General features: G+C 46.6%; 1 protein-coding gene across 1 annotated transcript in view; it reads right to left on the reverse strand.

Moving 5' to 3' along the window:
- gask1a (golgi associated kinase 1A) overlaps positions 1-10,948 on the reverse strand; it is a gene marked incomplete at both ends in the record, with an annotated part of 17,391 nt that extends 6,443 nt beyond the window's left edge. The window contains 2 exons of the mRNA XM_079165390.1: positions 8,673-9,104; positions 10,133-10,948. Coding sequence (XP_079021516.1) covers positions 8,673-9,104; positions 10,133-10,948 — 1,248 coding nt within the window. The remainder of the gene's footprint in view (positions 1-8,672; positions 9,105-10,132) is intronic.
- Positions 10,949-14,840: the final 3,892 nt, after the last annotated feature.

Raw genomic sequence — 14,840 nt, forward strand, 5'->3', positions numbered from 1 at the left:
ATCCAATACAGCTCTTGGTCTGGATATAGTGTGTGCGTGTGTATGTGTATGTGTGTGTATGTGTGTGTGGTGTGTGTGTATGTGTGTGTGATGTGTATTTGGATTTACATTTTGAGTGGAGTCGTTCATATGGTGTCAACGCCTAATGATTCTGCCAGAGCTGTTGTTGCTGTGCTAAACCGATACACTGTGGATGGATGAGAGGAGAAGAGAGAGAGTGACCAGTGTAAATGATGTCAGCTCTTGAAAAAAAGCCCTGAAAAGAACACACTTCATTATAAATACAACATCACAGTATTACTGAGAGAATGACGCATTTTTGGAATCCGTCATCTAATTGAAAACCTTTACGCACATAAACTTCGCACTCTTGAGTACGAAAGCGTTTTATTATTTTATGCGTTGCAAAACAAATTCGCAAACAGGAGACAAAAGTGAATTGACGACGTGGGTGCAATGGATAGCTCTAGTCCCTAATGAAAGAACGACATTAGCGAGAAGCTATCGTTTAGCTGCCCAGAGCCCCATCACTACCCTCTAGTCTTTACTGCATCCTTTGTTTTGCTGTTCTGTAATCACCCGCCACCATCTCTCTCTGAGTTCATATATTATACATTGTTGCTCGTAAAGTGCTTTGTGCCGCTCGACGAATGAACCGAGAGAATCACCCTACCAGGGGCCATTTTGGATGAAGACGCCCGCTGGTCATCAAGGACATCAGAACTGTGGCCCGAAACAGCCAAGTCTCCCCTGATGCCACGTTCTAAGACATCAAGGAGAATTCTGTTTCTCATCATTCACAGTAACCACGTGGTGATCACCGGGCATGCCTCCCATCAAGGTTTTAACCGTTCATTACAATAATAACATGTATTTGTTTCTCCTGAACACACAGCAGAGCAGGAGATTCACAACATTGGAGCCATTCAGGCGCCCTGAGGACGGACTAACATTGAGCCCTGAAGGTGTGTGGTAGAATACTTTATATTTGAGGAGGTGGTTTCAGGGAGGTTGATTGGCAGACTTTGTCTCGCATGGCACAACCCCCCCCCCCCCCCCCCCCCTCACTTACACTATGATTTAGCACCTCTCTGCAGAGGCACAGTGCCATGACAACACTGCAGAACAACCGGTCCCCTCCCTGCATCATGTGACTCGATCAGGGCAGAGGAACAAAAAGCGGTGCGGAGGCCGCTTTCAGAACACCAAATGAGCATCATCACTGCAGGCCTACTAATATAGTAACTGGCAGTATGCTGCGTTCCATTATTACAGTGTGTTGCCTCTATTTATGTTTGTTTACTTGGGATTAAAGGGGTTCAGTTAATCATATTTGGCTGTGTTTACTCGCACGCTACACAGCCACAAATACAGCGAGGAAAGCCAGTCTGCCGGGCGGCTTACATCAGAGCGGAAACTGAGAGCTTCCTGCTCTAATCCTGTTTACTCCGCTGGAAATATAGCTGTGATTATCCAGAGGAAAATGGCGTTTGAGTAAAAGAAATAAAGAAGTTCCAGCAGCGTTAATGAAGCTCAGGACTCAAATGATTTCACTGTATAAATGTGGAATCTGTGGTTAGTTATTCCCCAGTCTGATGTGTTTTAAAGCAGACAGTTATCTGTGTGCGTGCAGCAGCTTGTTAGACCCTGGTGGTGCCATGTCTGAAGATTAATTACTGTATGCACACACACACACACACGTTGTTACTGTATTAATTGGAAGAGAAGGATCTTCATCTTTTTATAAGCAGTCGTGAATAACATCATTGGTGTGGTACTTATTCATATACAATATCTGTGCTAGACTAAGACACAAAACAATCTAAATTGATGAAAGGGGTTCAATGATTTTGTTTGATTTTTGCAGAGGTTAATGTGTGAAATAAGACCACCAAAACATCTGCATTGACAAACAGCTGAGATTTCTTAATTAAATAGCGCATACGATAAACAGTAATTAAAATTTAAAAGATAGGATTTTTTTCTTATCAATAAGAAATGAATGTATCTACTAGCAAGTATTGTGTGTGTGTGTGTGTGTGTGTGTGTGTGTGTGTGCGTGTTATTCCTACGTGCTATTGAGCTTCATTTTTGTCCACTAACTATTAGAAACACAGTGGGCGACATATTCCTTCGTTACCCTCAATGCTCATTAAAGAACCAAAGATGCAAATAGTCCCCAACAAAGTCACTATTTCCTCTTGTTTGAAAAGAGTTGCAAAGTGGGAGGAGCTATTTCTGGCATCCCTGGCTGCAGAAGTCCCCTTTCATTTGTTACACAGACCGTGTTGTGTGCCTCACTGTTGGACAACTTCTTCTGTGGCTTGGATCGGCACGACGTTCTCCTGGTTGAGTCATCAGAACAAAACAAGGAACACCAGCGTTGGAGAGCGTCTGGTTCTTTGATGAAAAGGAAAAAGGTTAGAGCGCCTCGGTAGTCAAATGGTTACAGCACACAACGGTGAATCACTGCCAATGTGATTCCAGCCGCAGGCTTTTGTTCCAAAATGAAGTCACGGGTGCAACTGTGGACACAAAAACTTTGGTGGAGAAGTTCTTGACAGCTCCTGAAGTGCATTGCGTCAAGAATTTTTTGAAAACTGACAATGCAGTTTGCAACTCTTTTCTGGATCAAATATTGCACCACATTTTGTTTTATCAATTCAACAACGAAGCATTCGTAATTCGCTACCATTGCGACCGTAATCCGTGGTGAAAATGTGTTTCCCTCGAAACCTAATGGAGAATGATGTTTAGTTGTGAGGAGACATAAAGCTGTGAGAGACAGGGTTGGTCTGCCTCGCCAAAATGACAAAGTTGGAATAATCGAAGCTTGTGGTCATAACATAAACCTATATGATCGCTGCATTGTCTGGGAGAGTCTCTTGTTCCTGTTCAGTCAGACTAGTGGCGCTTTCTCAGCAGCCCACTGCTCCCTAGGGCTGGGTCAAATGCAGAGGTCAAATTTCGTGTATGTGTATATGTATATGACAATAAAAAAGGCATTATTATTATTCAGACTACACTATGCTGTTATGGTGGTCACTGTTTATAAAATGTAGTCTTTTAGAGCGACTTGGTCGAGAGACGTGACAGTCGGCGCGTTGGTCCCTGACCAATCACATCGCTTGCCGTCTTTCACGACATGCGCGATGTCATCGGGAAGGAGGGGCTAGCAACCTGAACTTCCAGGAATAAGAATGTAAACAAACAAGTATTGACAGACTAACATAGTTGGCTTTGTGTTCTCTCATTAACCCGCACACAGAGACTACTCTTGTTTTTGGTATTCAAAAGACCACTTTGAGCTGCTTGTTAGAAAGATGCCAAGCCTGAGAGTGCTCTCTGTGTGTGTATTAGTGTTTGTGTGTGCTTGCTGGAGAGGAAAAATAAGGCAATATAACATTATTGTTTCCTGGAAAATGGCTCAGCAGGCAGTAGTGTACCAGCAGTGCTGAGCAGTGGTGCATGTAGAGTCTGGTCTGGTCCTGGTAGCATATGATGTGGGGTTAGTATGGAACAATGGTGACAATAAGAAGACTAACGTTACCGTCTTTATCACTATGAGGCTCCAATGTGTGCTTATGGAGGTGATAAGTGGTGATGAGTGCCAGTGGACGAGTCGATGATACCAAACGTCTTCTCTGATGAATGGCAAAAAGAAACCACACCTTTTGTTCATAGTGTTATAAAACAAGCTACAAGATTATTATATTACTGGATTGATTGAGATGACAGAAACTGAATCTGGTAATATTTAGATAGTTATGGATTTGCAGATTTGTTTGTGTCTTAAATGATGCTATACCGATACTGTCTTGCTTCTCTGAACAGCTAACTCTATTTCTGTGACTTTGTATCGTAACCGTAGCCTGTATATATCAGTGGACGTAGTCGTCACGACTGTGGTTTTGAAGCATCGAGTTTGGCATTTTCGCCGTCGCCATCTTGTATTTTTGGGACCAGTAAACGGGAAGTGACCATATTTGGACTGCGGGGGAGTGACGTAGAGACGCCGTGTAGTAATCACAAGGTAGCCCCGCCCTAAAGCATCCCCTGCTTTATGGTCTGTTTGACTCTAAATGGACCATCATTTACTAAATGAACATCATGCTGTATTGAAGAAGACTTGAAACTAGAGATTGAGACCATAAACTCATGTTTACAATGTTTACTGAGGTAATAAATCAAGAGAGAAGTAGAGTCATTTTCTCATAGACTTCTATACAACCAGAGGAGTCGCCCCCTGATGGCCATTACAGAGAGTGCAAGTTTAAGGCACTTCAGCATTGCCTGTACTTTTCAGAATCAGAGGTCTCCGCCTGTCAGTAACATGAAGTCAGTGCTGCTGTCATGTATGAGAACACACTGTAAATGTATTTCTGTCAGACTCAGTCTCTCAGATGCAGAGTGCCGTTGAACAATTTACTCTTATTTTCACATTTCGCCTCCTCAGTGTTGAGTTTGCTTCGACACGCTCACGCTGCACCCAGTCACCTATCTTACAACCTGCAGAAGTAATTCTGTCCTGCTTTGTTCTGTCCGCACACTAAGATGGAATGTGTTTCTAACACCCGTCTGCAGTGTGTGTGTGTGGGGTTGAATATGAATAACCCATGAGGCTCTCCCCCTTGCTGCTAGAAGTCAATCCCTGTAACAGGGCCAAGCTCTAATAGCCTCCTATTGATCTGCTGAGAGCAGATGAGCGAGCTTCTGAACACTTGTTCCTACCTGCTCCCTTAACACCTCCCTGGGCTCTGATAGCAGGGAACCAGACACCGAAGGCGCAGGAAGAGCAGCGTGAAGGACATACCTTCGCTCAGTGACACACACACACACACACACACACACACACACACACACACACACACACACACACACACACACACACACACAGGAAGTGGAAGACACCCTGGGGAGGATAGGGGAACTGAGGATAAGGTGACAATTTCAGTGCAGGTTTCCAGAAATTAAATTGTACACAGCGGCAGACTGCTACCTTGCAGCTAACGCTACAGCTGTGAGGGGAAAATCGACCACAGCGCTGCACACTCAGCATGTGTGTGATAGACTCAGATTATAGTCTGACATCACTTAAAACGTGTGGTCATGGTCAAACATGGCAGCAGCTTCAATGATGCCCACCTACCAAGTGTTGGACGGACCACACGTCAAAATAATTTCCATCGGAGAGGGCAAAAAGTACAGTTTGATTATAATAAGGTGGGCTTGTTTATTAAATCAAAGGGTTTATCCTCTGGGGAACATGAATGGGGAAAAAACTGTTTGTTTCAATGCATGCAAACACCAAACTGTATAAATGTAATTAAGTGCGGGGTTATAGTGGCTGATTTCTTTGTGTGGCCCAGTGAGTTTCTGGAGTCTTCACTTGTTTCCAGCACACAATTCACTATGAAACCCACAAACAGGGCAGTGCATGATGTCTGGCCACATGCAAAGAAATAAAGGGCAGCATTTCACTTTTCACTACGACTGAGTCCATACAATCTGAAATAAAAAACAGAAGCTAACTACTAACTAACAGCGAGGTAAGAACATCCAAAATTCAACCAAACAAAGAGCCGTTCATGTACGTGTAGGCTTTGAAGGTTTGCTTACGAGACTAAATCCAAAGTGGCAGAAATGAGAATGAGGAGACGGACCTTCAGTTAGCTGCCGGAGCAACTTGAAACCCCCGGCTTCAGGAGTCACGGTGGGCTGGTTGACCTGCTCGGTGCATCCTGTGTAACGGCAGCAACAGAAAGTATTGTGATCCAGCAGGGCGACAGGGCGGGTCCCCTGTGATCAGAACGCCGGCGCTGGGGTTTGAATTCGAGCTAACTACTAACTGAAGGTCCATCTCCAAGAGCTCCGCCCCTCTGTCCCCCTTGCGGAGAGAACAACTACGTCACTTCGCTCTGACCGAATGCAAAAAACGTATCTTTTTCCAGGTGACTTGCATGTTCATTGGAATTGTCAACTATGTGCAAGTGATTGACCATTTATGTGCTCTTCCTACATTTCAGCGCATGATAAATGTTAAGAGCCCTCCGGACCAGCCTTGCACTGTGGTTGAACGCAAGTTTGATCCTGAGAGAGGAGGTAATGTGATGACCACCGGCCTTGTTCGAGCATCAAACTCTGGCTCAAGTTTTGGGATTTTGCCTAACTTTGTCTGAAATAATAGAACCAGCACTTTGTAGTTTGTTTTTAACAGTAGCTAACCCACATTTCTCTATACTGTATTCACCTCTTCAACTGAGCTTAGTACAACAGTGACTGTAACATCCAACAGCTTTTTTATTCACTCTGGCACCTTATTGACGTGTACAGCACACATCTTCATCACTGATCAATTCAAATGTAGCCTACCTCAAAAACTAATGTTTACTTTCCAGGTTATTATGAATTGCGATTTGAATTCTATGTACACTCTGCCATTTGTCCTTTACTGTAGCTTGTGTAACTCAGTGCTGACCACACACACACACACACACACACACACAGAGTTAGAGACCTACATCTATTTCGAGTCAAGAGAAGTAGCGTATCTCACACACATTACGTTTTTTGTCGAGCTTCACTTCGGCGTAAAAATAGTCCCGGGCACGGGCACAGAAGAGGTCAAGGGCTGACAAAATGGCCAAGGCGACCCCGATGCCCGTAACCATAGTAACTCACCCTGTGCGGCTGCTTGTGTGTGTCACATGGGAAACACTAGACTACAGGCTGTGAGGCCCAACGTGTGCTGAAGTGTGCATGAACTTGGACTGACGGATGCAACGACGCACCAGTCAACAAAATGACATCAAACCTACATGGTTACCAGGGCAACTGTAGAAAACCCTGTGATCATCGATAGTCTCATCAGACTCGCGGAGGCATTCGTGTTGACCTGAATTGCATGCTTGGACTGCACTCCGAGTAATCAGAGGAGAGGAATTAAGCAGGAAGAAGGAAATCCACACTCGGAAAAATTCAGTCAAGTCAGAATAAACCACACGGCGCATAATCTCCTGTCCAGTGGAGACCTCGCTTCCACTCGCAAGAAGGATTCAGTGCCCAGGTTTATCTCTAATCAATGGTTTACATGAGCACCCCAGCAACCGCGCATAGGCCGTTAAACACATTTGATGATATGTTCGGTCACAACGACTAGATGCTTTTCCGCCTGTGGCAGCAGCGTAGTGATCTACTGCTGCACTGTTGCTGCCACAGACAGCTTGGTGCTTCTGATGTGTGAGATCAGATGGCATCTTATCTCAATTACAGTTAAAGCTCGTTCTTTCAACACGCCCAAAATCTAACGGCTCGGCCGGCGAGGACATCTGGTGTGTGTGTGTGTGTGTGTGAGACACCAGACATGAGTCATTTCCATTAAGTCTGTTCCTTCTCTTCCAAATCACTGACCAAATCAAAGCACAGGTTTATCCAACCGTGTGCTTTTTTGATGACAACAAATGTAATATTTTATAATCAATTTTATCACTGAAATGTGCCAAATAAAAACTCATCAAAAACATCATTAAAACTCTGTCAGTGCAGTTAATTAGAAGAGTGTAGTAACAGCCCGCACAGCTGTGGTAGTCAGTGCACAGCAACATGCCAGGAGGTATCGCCAGCGCTAGCGCTAGCTTGACTACCATGTTTGGTCACATGACTCTTGCCTTGCAGGTCGTAGTGGTCCGTCAAAAGTCCCCCAGCTAAGTTGGAGAGTAATTGTGACTGACCAGCGCTAGCAAGTTCCTGTCTGGCTAGCGTGTCAGCGGTTAGCTCACCGACTAGCCCTGCATGTAGTCACCACGTTACCGATTAACAAGCACCCCCTGCTTTGCGAGGATTAACTTTGCCGTTTCCCTATATGGTTTGACCAGGCCTTTATCAACTCCCACTCCCACTATAACGCCACATTTACCTGGTGCACTGCTACTGTGCTGTTGCGTGGACCTCTGAGTGAACGGCCTGGAAAACATCTGTGATGCAATTTTACAGAACGTTACTGTAAATACTGTAAAGAGAAAAACAGCCTGTGTCACACTCTTTCCTGTTTCATGTAGGGATCCTCCATCTCACCAGTCCTGACTCCTCTCTAGGATGAAAAACATTCATTCCCCCCCCAACACACGCTGCTCTCCGCACGGTTATTAAAGGAGTGTGTTGCTTGTGTGTGTTTGTGGTTTTGGCTCTCTCCTGCAGGAAGACGACGCAGCATGAGAAAAAGCTAGAATTACCGCCTTTCGGTTGTGTGCCTCAGTCTGCCAGTCATGTGTCAGTGTCAGTCCAAAATTCATAATTTTAACCCATGAGAAGATTGTGTGAAATTGTAATAATTTGTATATGAATTCTTGAGTTATGTGCCAAAAATGTGTTTTGTGATTTCACAGTGAACTTTGACCTCTGACATCCTTGAGTCCAGGTGGATGTTTGTGCCCAAATTCAAAGGAAGTTCCTCAAGACATTGCTGAGAATGGGACGGACGTGAGGTCACACTGACCTTGACCTTTGACCTCAAAAATCCAAGTCCAAAGTGGACGTTTGTGCCGAATTTAAAGAATTTCCCTCCCGGCATTCCTGAGATATCGTGTCTACGAGAATGGACCGGACGGACGGACGGACAGCCTGAAAACACAATGCCTCTGGCCACAGCTTATTATAAAAATCAGTCGTTTTACCTGCAATAGGAAGTCAAAGACAGCCAGTCTCCCCCACTCCGAGTGGTGAACTCCCACGCACGGCGCTGACCTCAGGTCTGCCTGCCTCCCACAGCGGAGCCGCAGCAGCTTCTGGTACTGGGCCCAGCTGAGCGGCATCGAGTTCTGGTCGTTGTCCTTATCGGCGAGGTGCTGAATATCCGGATCCCACCACACCACGGGTCGGGGAGTGCCGCTGATGTATCGGTATGGCAGAATCTTGCTGCGGAACGTCCTCAGCACCGCAGGGAGACTCCTGTTGAGTCCCAGCACCCTGTCCAGGTGGAAGGCCAACACTTCGAACCAGTCGTCGGTGCGTTTGATCAGGGAGCAGTGCCCCTGCTGGCAGCGCTCATCGTGGGTGTCTGGACTTCTGTGGTCGGGTCCAGGCTCAGGGGAACCCCTCTTAGGCTGCTGTCATGGAGAAATAAAGTTATATCATGGTTTCCATTTAGTCTATAAAATCACCCAATATCTAGTGCCAAGGGCTACACACATGAATAATTGTTCAATCAAATAATACAACTTTTCAGCCAGCTGTTCAATTCACAACACCTGGTCTGCCCTCAACCTTGCGTGGGAGCCAAATAGCTACAATGTTAACACCACGGTAGCTGTTTGGCAGATTAATTGCTGCCAGCAGGACGGTGTATGTGGGATTGAGTCATAATGAACTACATAGACCATGTTGATTGCAGCGTCACCCCCAGTGCAACAGTGTGGCTCACTGACACAGGAGAGCAAGATGAGTGAGGCTTTGGACGCACAAATAGTAGTTGCTGATCAATTTTTTTTTTTTCCGGCTTATCCTTTAAGGTCGGCAACAAGCAACTTCCTCAAATTACGTAATGTCTTGTAAAAGTTTGTGATCAGCACTGGTAGGAACCTAATATGTTTGATGGTACGAGAATCTCCTCCACGTGACACGGTTAGCCTTGCTCAGAGGCCATCCTTGCCATAAAAACCTTTCTTAAGGATCAACGGAAGTCAGACGGCGGCTGGCAGTAACACGGTTTTGCGCTCCGCAGCTCATCTTACGGTGGCCTTCAGGTAACGTAAAAACGTGAAAGGCTCTCTCTAGAGCCAGTGTTTGGTTTGTCCATTTTGGGCTGCTGTAGAAACATGGCGGTGCAGCATGGCGGAATTCCATAAAGAGGACCTGCTCTCTATTTAGAGATGAAGGACTCACACGGTAACAGACGCACAAAGATCCTAGTTTCAGCTGATTGTACGCTTATGAAAACATAGATGCGAATAGTATATTTCGTTTCTGCTAATAGATCCCCCAGAATGCTACACTGGCCCTTTGGTCTGGTCTATATAACGAATACATATGGTCAATGTATGTGGTATGGAGATAAATTGTTTGAAAAAGACACATCCATCTAAATTGTGTGACATTTAAAAGTCACCTCTCGTCCGTGTACTTAAAATGAGCGTACCTGCTGTGCAGGAGGATCCAGGGCCACTCGGAGCACCTGTCCATGTGCGGGCACCCTGGCCTTGCTGATCACCTCTCCCTCAGCTAGGAGCTCCATCTTGCGGACGTCGTCCTGGCTGAGCCAGGTGAGAGACCGGAGATCAGGACTAATCCTGATCCCCCTGCGGTCGGCGTCTGAGAAGTCCTGGTCTCTGAAGCTCCGACACCAGCCGCCGTCATCTACCCTCGCGGCCGCCTCCAGTTTGGATAAAGCCTTCCTGCGGTCCGACGACCCGGGATTCCCCCTCTCTTTGAGGTGATCCTCTGAGAGATTAAGGTGTTTTTTTAGATCTCTGGAGGGCTTTTTCACAGCCCGCTGCTCCCGATCCACTTTGTCAGATTTCCCAAAGGGCTTTGCTGCTTGTCTGTGTTTTCCCAAAGCCCGGTGATGCTCAGATAGATTTGTACTTGCAGGGCCGCCATGTATTTGCGTGTCTGTATTCCTTTCCCGTCCGTCCACCTGTCTGTCTGCAGCTTGTCTGCCATTCATTAGGCCCTGTGCCGGAGCAGGGATACGTGCTGCTGTGGATTTGCCCCTTTCAAGATGAATGTAGGTCTGCGCGGTGTTGCCTGGCTTGATTCTATGCTTCGGCCCTGTGTTGTTGACTGTAATCTTCGGGGGACGCTGATGACTGGTTGGGTGCCGGACAGCGCCTGTCTCCTTTCTTTTGGAGGCGATGCCTTTGTTTTTGAGTTTATTTCTCCTCTCTTTTATGCCATTTTTCTCATCGCCAGCAGCCTCCCCGAGAGCTTCTGGTGGCACCGAATGTTTAGACATCTCTCCCCGAGCTCCAGATTTCCAGGCCCCGCTGTGGACGTGAACGAGCGGCCGCTGGAAGGCAGCGGCGGTGGCGGCCGAAGGGGGCTCCAGGACTCCGGCGGAGCTCAGGGCTCTTGAGGACCGCCAGTCGACGTCGTGAAAGGGGAGGGGGAGAGTCGTCGCCATCACGGAAATGGCGAGGAAGAGAAGGACGAGGGGGGAGAGGAGGAGCAGCCACTTTTGACCGCAGCAGAGTTTTGACCACGCTCGCCAGGCCTGGGAGGAAGAAAAAATAGACAGAACAAGTTAGAAGGTGATCATGATGGAGTGGTACCATAAATTGCAAAGATAATATTTGATGCTAAACAGGATGGGAACGCTCAGATTCCTGTGGGGTTAACTAACCCGAGGCAGCACTGAGATCTCTTAGCTTGTGGGAGGCAAGTGTGCGAGGGGAAGGGAGAATAAAATTAAAAACATCGTGTGGCATTATTCTGCTCTGTCAGAGTTTGAGTGCTTATTTCCCTAAAAATGGAAATCAGGGATTTGGTGGCAAAGCCGGAGCAAATCTGAATGCGGGAGCGGCAGAAACACAAAGCGCGTGTCGGCCGGCTCTGTGTTTCCAGTAGCTCGCGGCAGAATTGAACTCATCCGGCTGAGGCCAATGCGATCGTGGCGTGCTCCTAATTCAGTGCTGCAGCAGCAAGAGGAGAAAAAAAAAGAAGCCCGTCACCAACCTTACTATTGCTTACTGTACACTCACTGCAGGCTGTATGAAAGTGATTTTTGCGACAGAAATTGAAAACGCCGGCCCTTTATTTACTGTGGAGTCAGGCTGTGTACTCCTTCGAACAGAGGCGGCAAATAATTGCAGCACCAATAAAACCAAAGCTGAGATTTATTGTCGGGGTGTTCCAGGGTTTGTGTTTGTGCGTCTATGGCGACCCCGCATGACGGCAACCGTCAGAGACCACCCATCAAATTGTCAGAGGAAGGCCGGCAGCTCCCCTGCAGACAGGGTGGCCCTCGCTTCACGTTCAGTGGAAAGATAAACAGTAACAGGAGAGGCGTAGAGCGGCCAGCCCTCACAAAGAAGCTTCCTTTCATTCCGACGACTTGGAACGGTGCCCAAACGACACGAGCGGCCCTGAACAGAGCACTGTGTTAAAGCCACGTATGAGTAAAAGCCACATAGGTGAAAAGTTCTTATTTTCCCACCAGGATGACCCAGATAACTCACTGCCCACCCCCCCCAACCCCCCCCCCCCCCCCACCTTCTCTGTCCTCCCCCATTCGGGCAAACGCCGAGAGGAGGAATGTTTCGGGCCCTTGAGACGTCTTTCCCATCTTAACTACATTCCCAGATCCCTCCACCTGTGAAAGGATCCCATTATTCCTCCTCTGGACCAGGAGGCTCCCTGAGGTGGCAGCTCAATCACCGAGAGAGCCTGACACGCATACACTTAAACGCTCCCAATGTGTGTCACTGTCAAGTATATATATTTAACCGCATTTTAATATACGCTGCAGCTGAATAGCGCCGCAGTGCCGACGAAGGATGGCACAAGGCGGACGTCTGCTAGCAGTGCTTTGTTGTGAGGGATCACAATGAATACTAATCGGCCCGCGATCGATCAAAGGTGCTGCGTGGAGCAATTGGACGTCACTGAATCACTGCTGCGTTTAGTGCAGGGCTTTGGAGCATTACACTGAATGAGAGGGATCATCGTCGAGGAGGGTCGGCAGCCTCTGCTGACCCTCCAAGAGGCTTCTTATCCATTTATTTACTTCACGCCGCAGGGTTTCTGCACGACCGCCCGCCTCTGCCTCACTCCTGCTTGAATCTGTTTGCCTTCATCGTGAGGACGTAAGATCGATTCGTCGATTGTTGGTTCGGTGGACAGAAAATTAATCGGCAGCTATTTTGGTGATCAAATTAATTAATTAATCATTGCTTCGAGCAAAAGAAATGCTTCTCAAAGGTGGTGATTTGTAGGTGTTTTTCATTTGTTATTGTTATACATGACAGTTGATGGACTATCTGAAGGGTAGACAGTCAAACAAAAAGGGCGTAGGTTGTCTTACAGACATTCCCCTAACAATTTTCTGGGAGGACAGAATTGTCTCTACTGATATTTGAGCAAACTTGCTCGCATTATCTTTGGAGAGGGGCAGATGTGGTGTGAGCGGCTGCATATCACAGCGCTTTGTGGCACATGCATGTCTGTATGCATATATAAGTCTGTGTGTAGGTGAATCTGTAGATACTGTGAGAAACACATCTGTATCTTAAATTAGTTTTAGTATGTTTGTGCTCATCGGTGGGGCTGCTGGAGTACAGTGAACCCTGTAATCTTGGTTGCCGATGATGCTAATTTCTCTCCTGTTTCAGATTTGATTCCTGCTGGAACGTGTGTGGTTTTTAATTTTTTCGGTTTAGATGCCGTTATTGTGGCTGGGGTCTGGGAGCATCGAGTTTGGCATTTTTGCTGTCGCCATCTTGGATTACTGCAACCAGTGAATGGAAGTGACCATATTTGGACTGAGGAGGAGTGACGTATATGACTCTGGTTGACTTGAAACTTGAGATTGAGACTAAGTGAGACTTCTATACAATCAGACTTCTTTTTGCAACCAGAGGAGTCGCCTGCTGATGGCCATTAGAGAGAATGCAAGTTTAGGCCACTTTAGCATTAGCTTCACAATTTAGACCCGGAGGTTGTCGCTTGGTCTGTATGCATATATAAGTCTGTGTGTAGATAAAACTCTCTGTATTTTATATTAGTTTTATTATTTTTGTGCTCATCGGTGGGGTTGGGAAGCCTTTAATCTTTGTGGCTTTGTAGGATCAGATTCCTTCTGGAACGTGTGCGGTGGTGAAGTTTTTGGTTTAGAAGTTGTTAATGTGTCGACACTCACAATAAAAGTGCAGCAAAACTTGTTAAACGAGCATAGATGTGAATGACCGGAAACACTGGAAACACTGACCAATCAGAGCGGACTTTCTCAGGAGGGGGCCTTAAACGCTTAAAAAGAAGCCTTTCAGACTGATGCTGCGTACAGGTACATGCAGGCAGACAGTATGAGAGAAATAATGTGTTTTGTGAACATTAAAGCATGTAAATATTTTCCAGTAGAAACTCAAAATACAAGCATGAACCTGAAAATGTCCACTTTAAAGCTGCTGCAACAACTCTCACCAAGATCCAACATGTTAATGGGAACAAATCGGCCCTTGCTGAGACCTGACATGAGGACACCGCCGCTATTATCACGGAAACAAACACGAGTCACCGCGCATTAACTCGTTAGCGCTTCATTGGTTTTTCTCCCAGCGGCGTACCGTCCCTCCTTTTACGTCTCTCTCACTTGTTTTGGCTGAGCATCGCTAATTAGCGTCCGAGCGTGTGCGGCTCGGTTGTTGCTCGGCGTGAACGTGTCAGCGCGAGGCTGTGTTGTTGACCCCCCCCCGTCGCCTTCAACACCTCTCTGCAGTTAACACGCGCACGCAGCCGGGGCCCAGGGTCAACACGGAGACGTCGTGGACTCAGCTGGAGACGCACTCGCAGAGGACACGCTCTATATGTTTTCATGTGATGTGGTTGGTTGTTTAGACTCTGTCGCCGTGCACTTTGACCTGCACAATAAATACTTTGAAAGAAAACACTGCAGAACCGCAAACAGCAGAGATCTGTGGGTAAATGTAGACACACACACACACACACACACACACACACACACACACACACACACACACACACACACACACACACAGGGCTTTCTGTTGCTTTTAAACATATAAGGTTACAGAGTTTAAGTTATTTGAAAATTTTTCTCTGTTCCTTCAAAAAGAAAAATGGAACTATTAGTGGCAAGCTAAAGACATTTTCCACTTGCTATCTCTCCAAGT

This window comes from Pholis gunnellus (genome assembly GCF_910591455.1).
Source record: "Pholis gunnellus genome assembly, chromosome: 8".
Classification (NCBI taxonomy): Eukaryota; Metazoa; Chordata; class Actinopteri; order Perciformes; family Pholidae; genus Pholis; species Pholis gunnellus.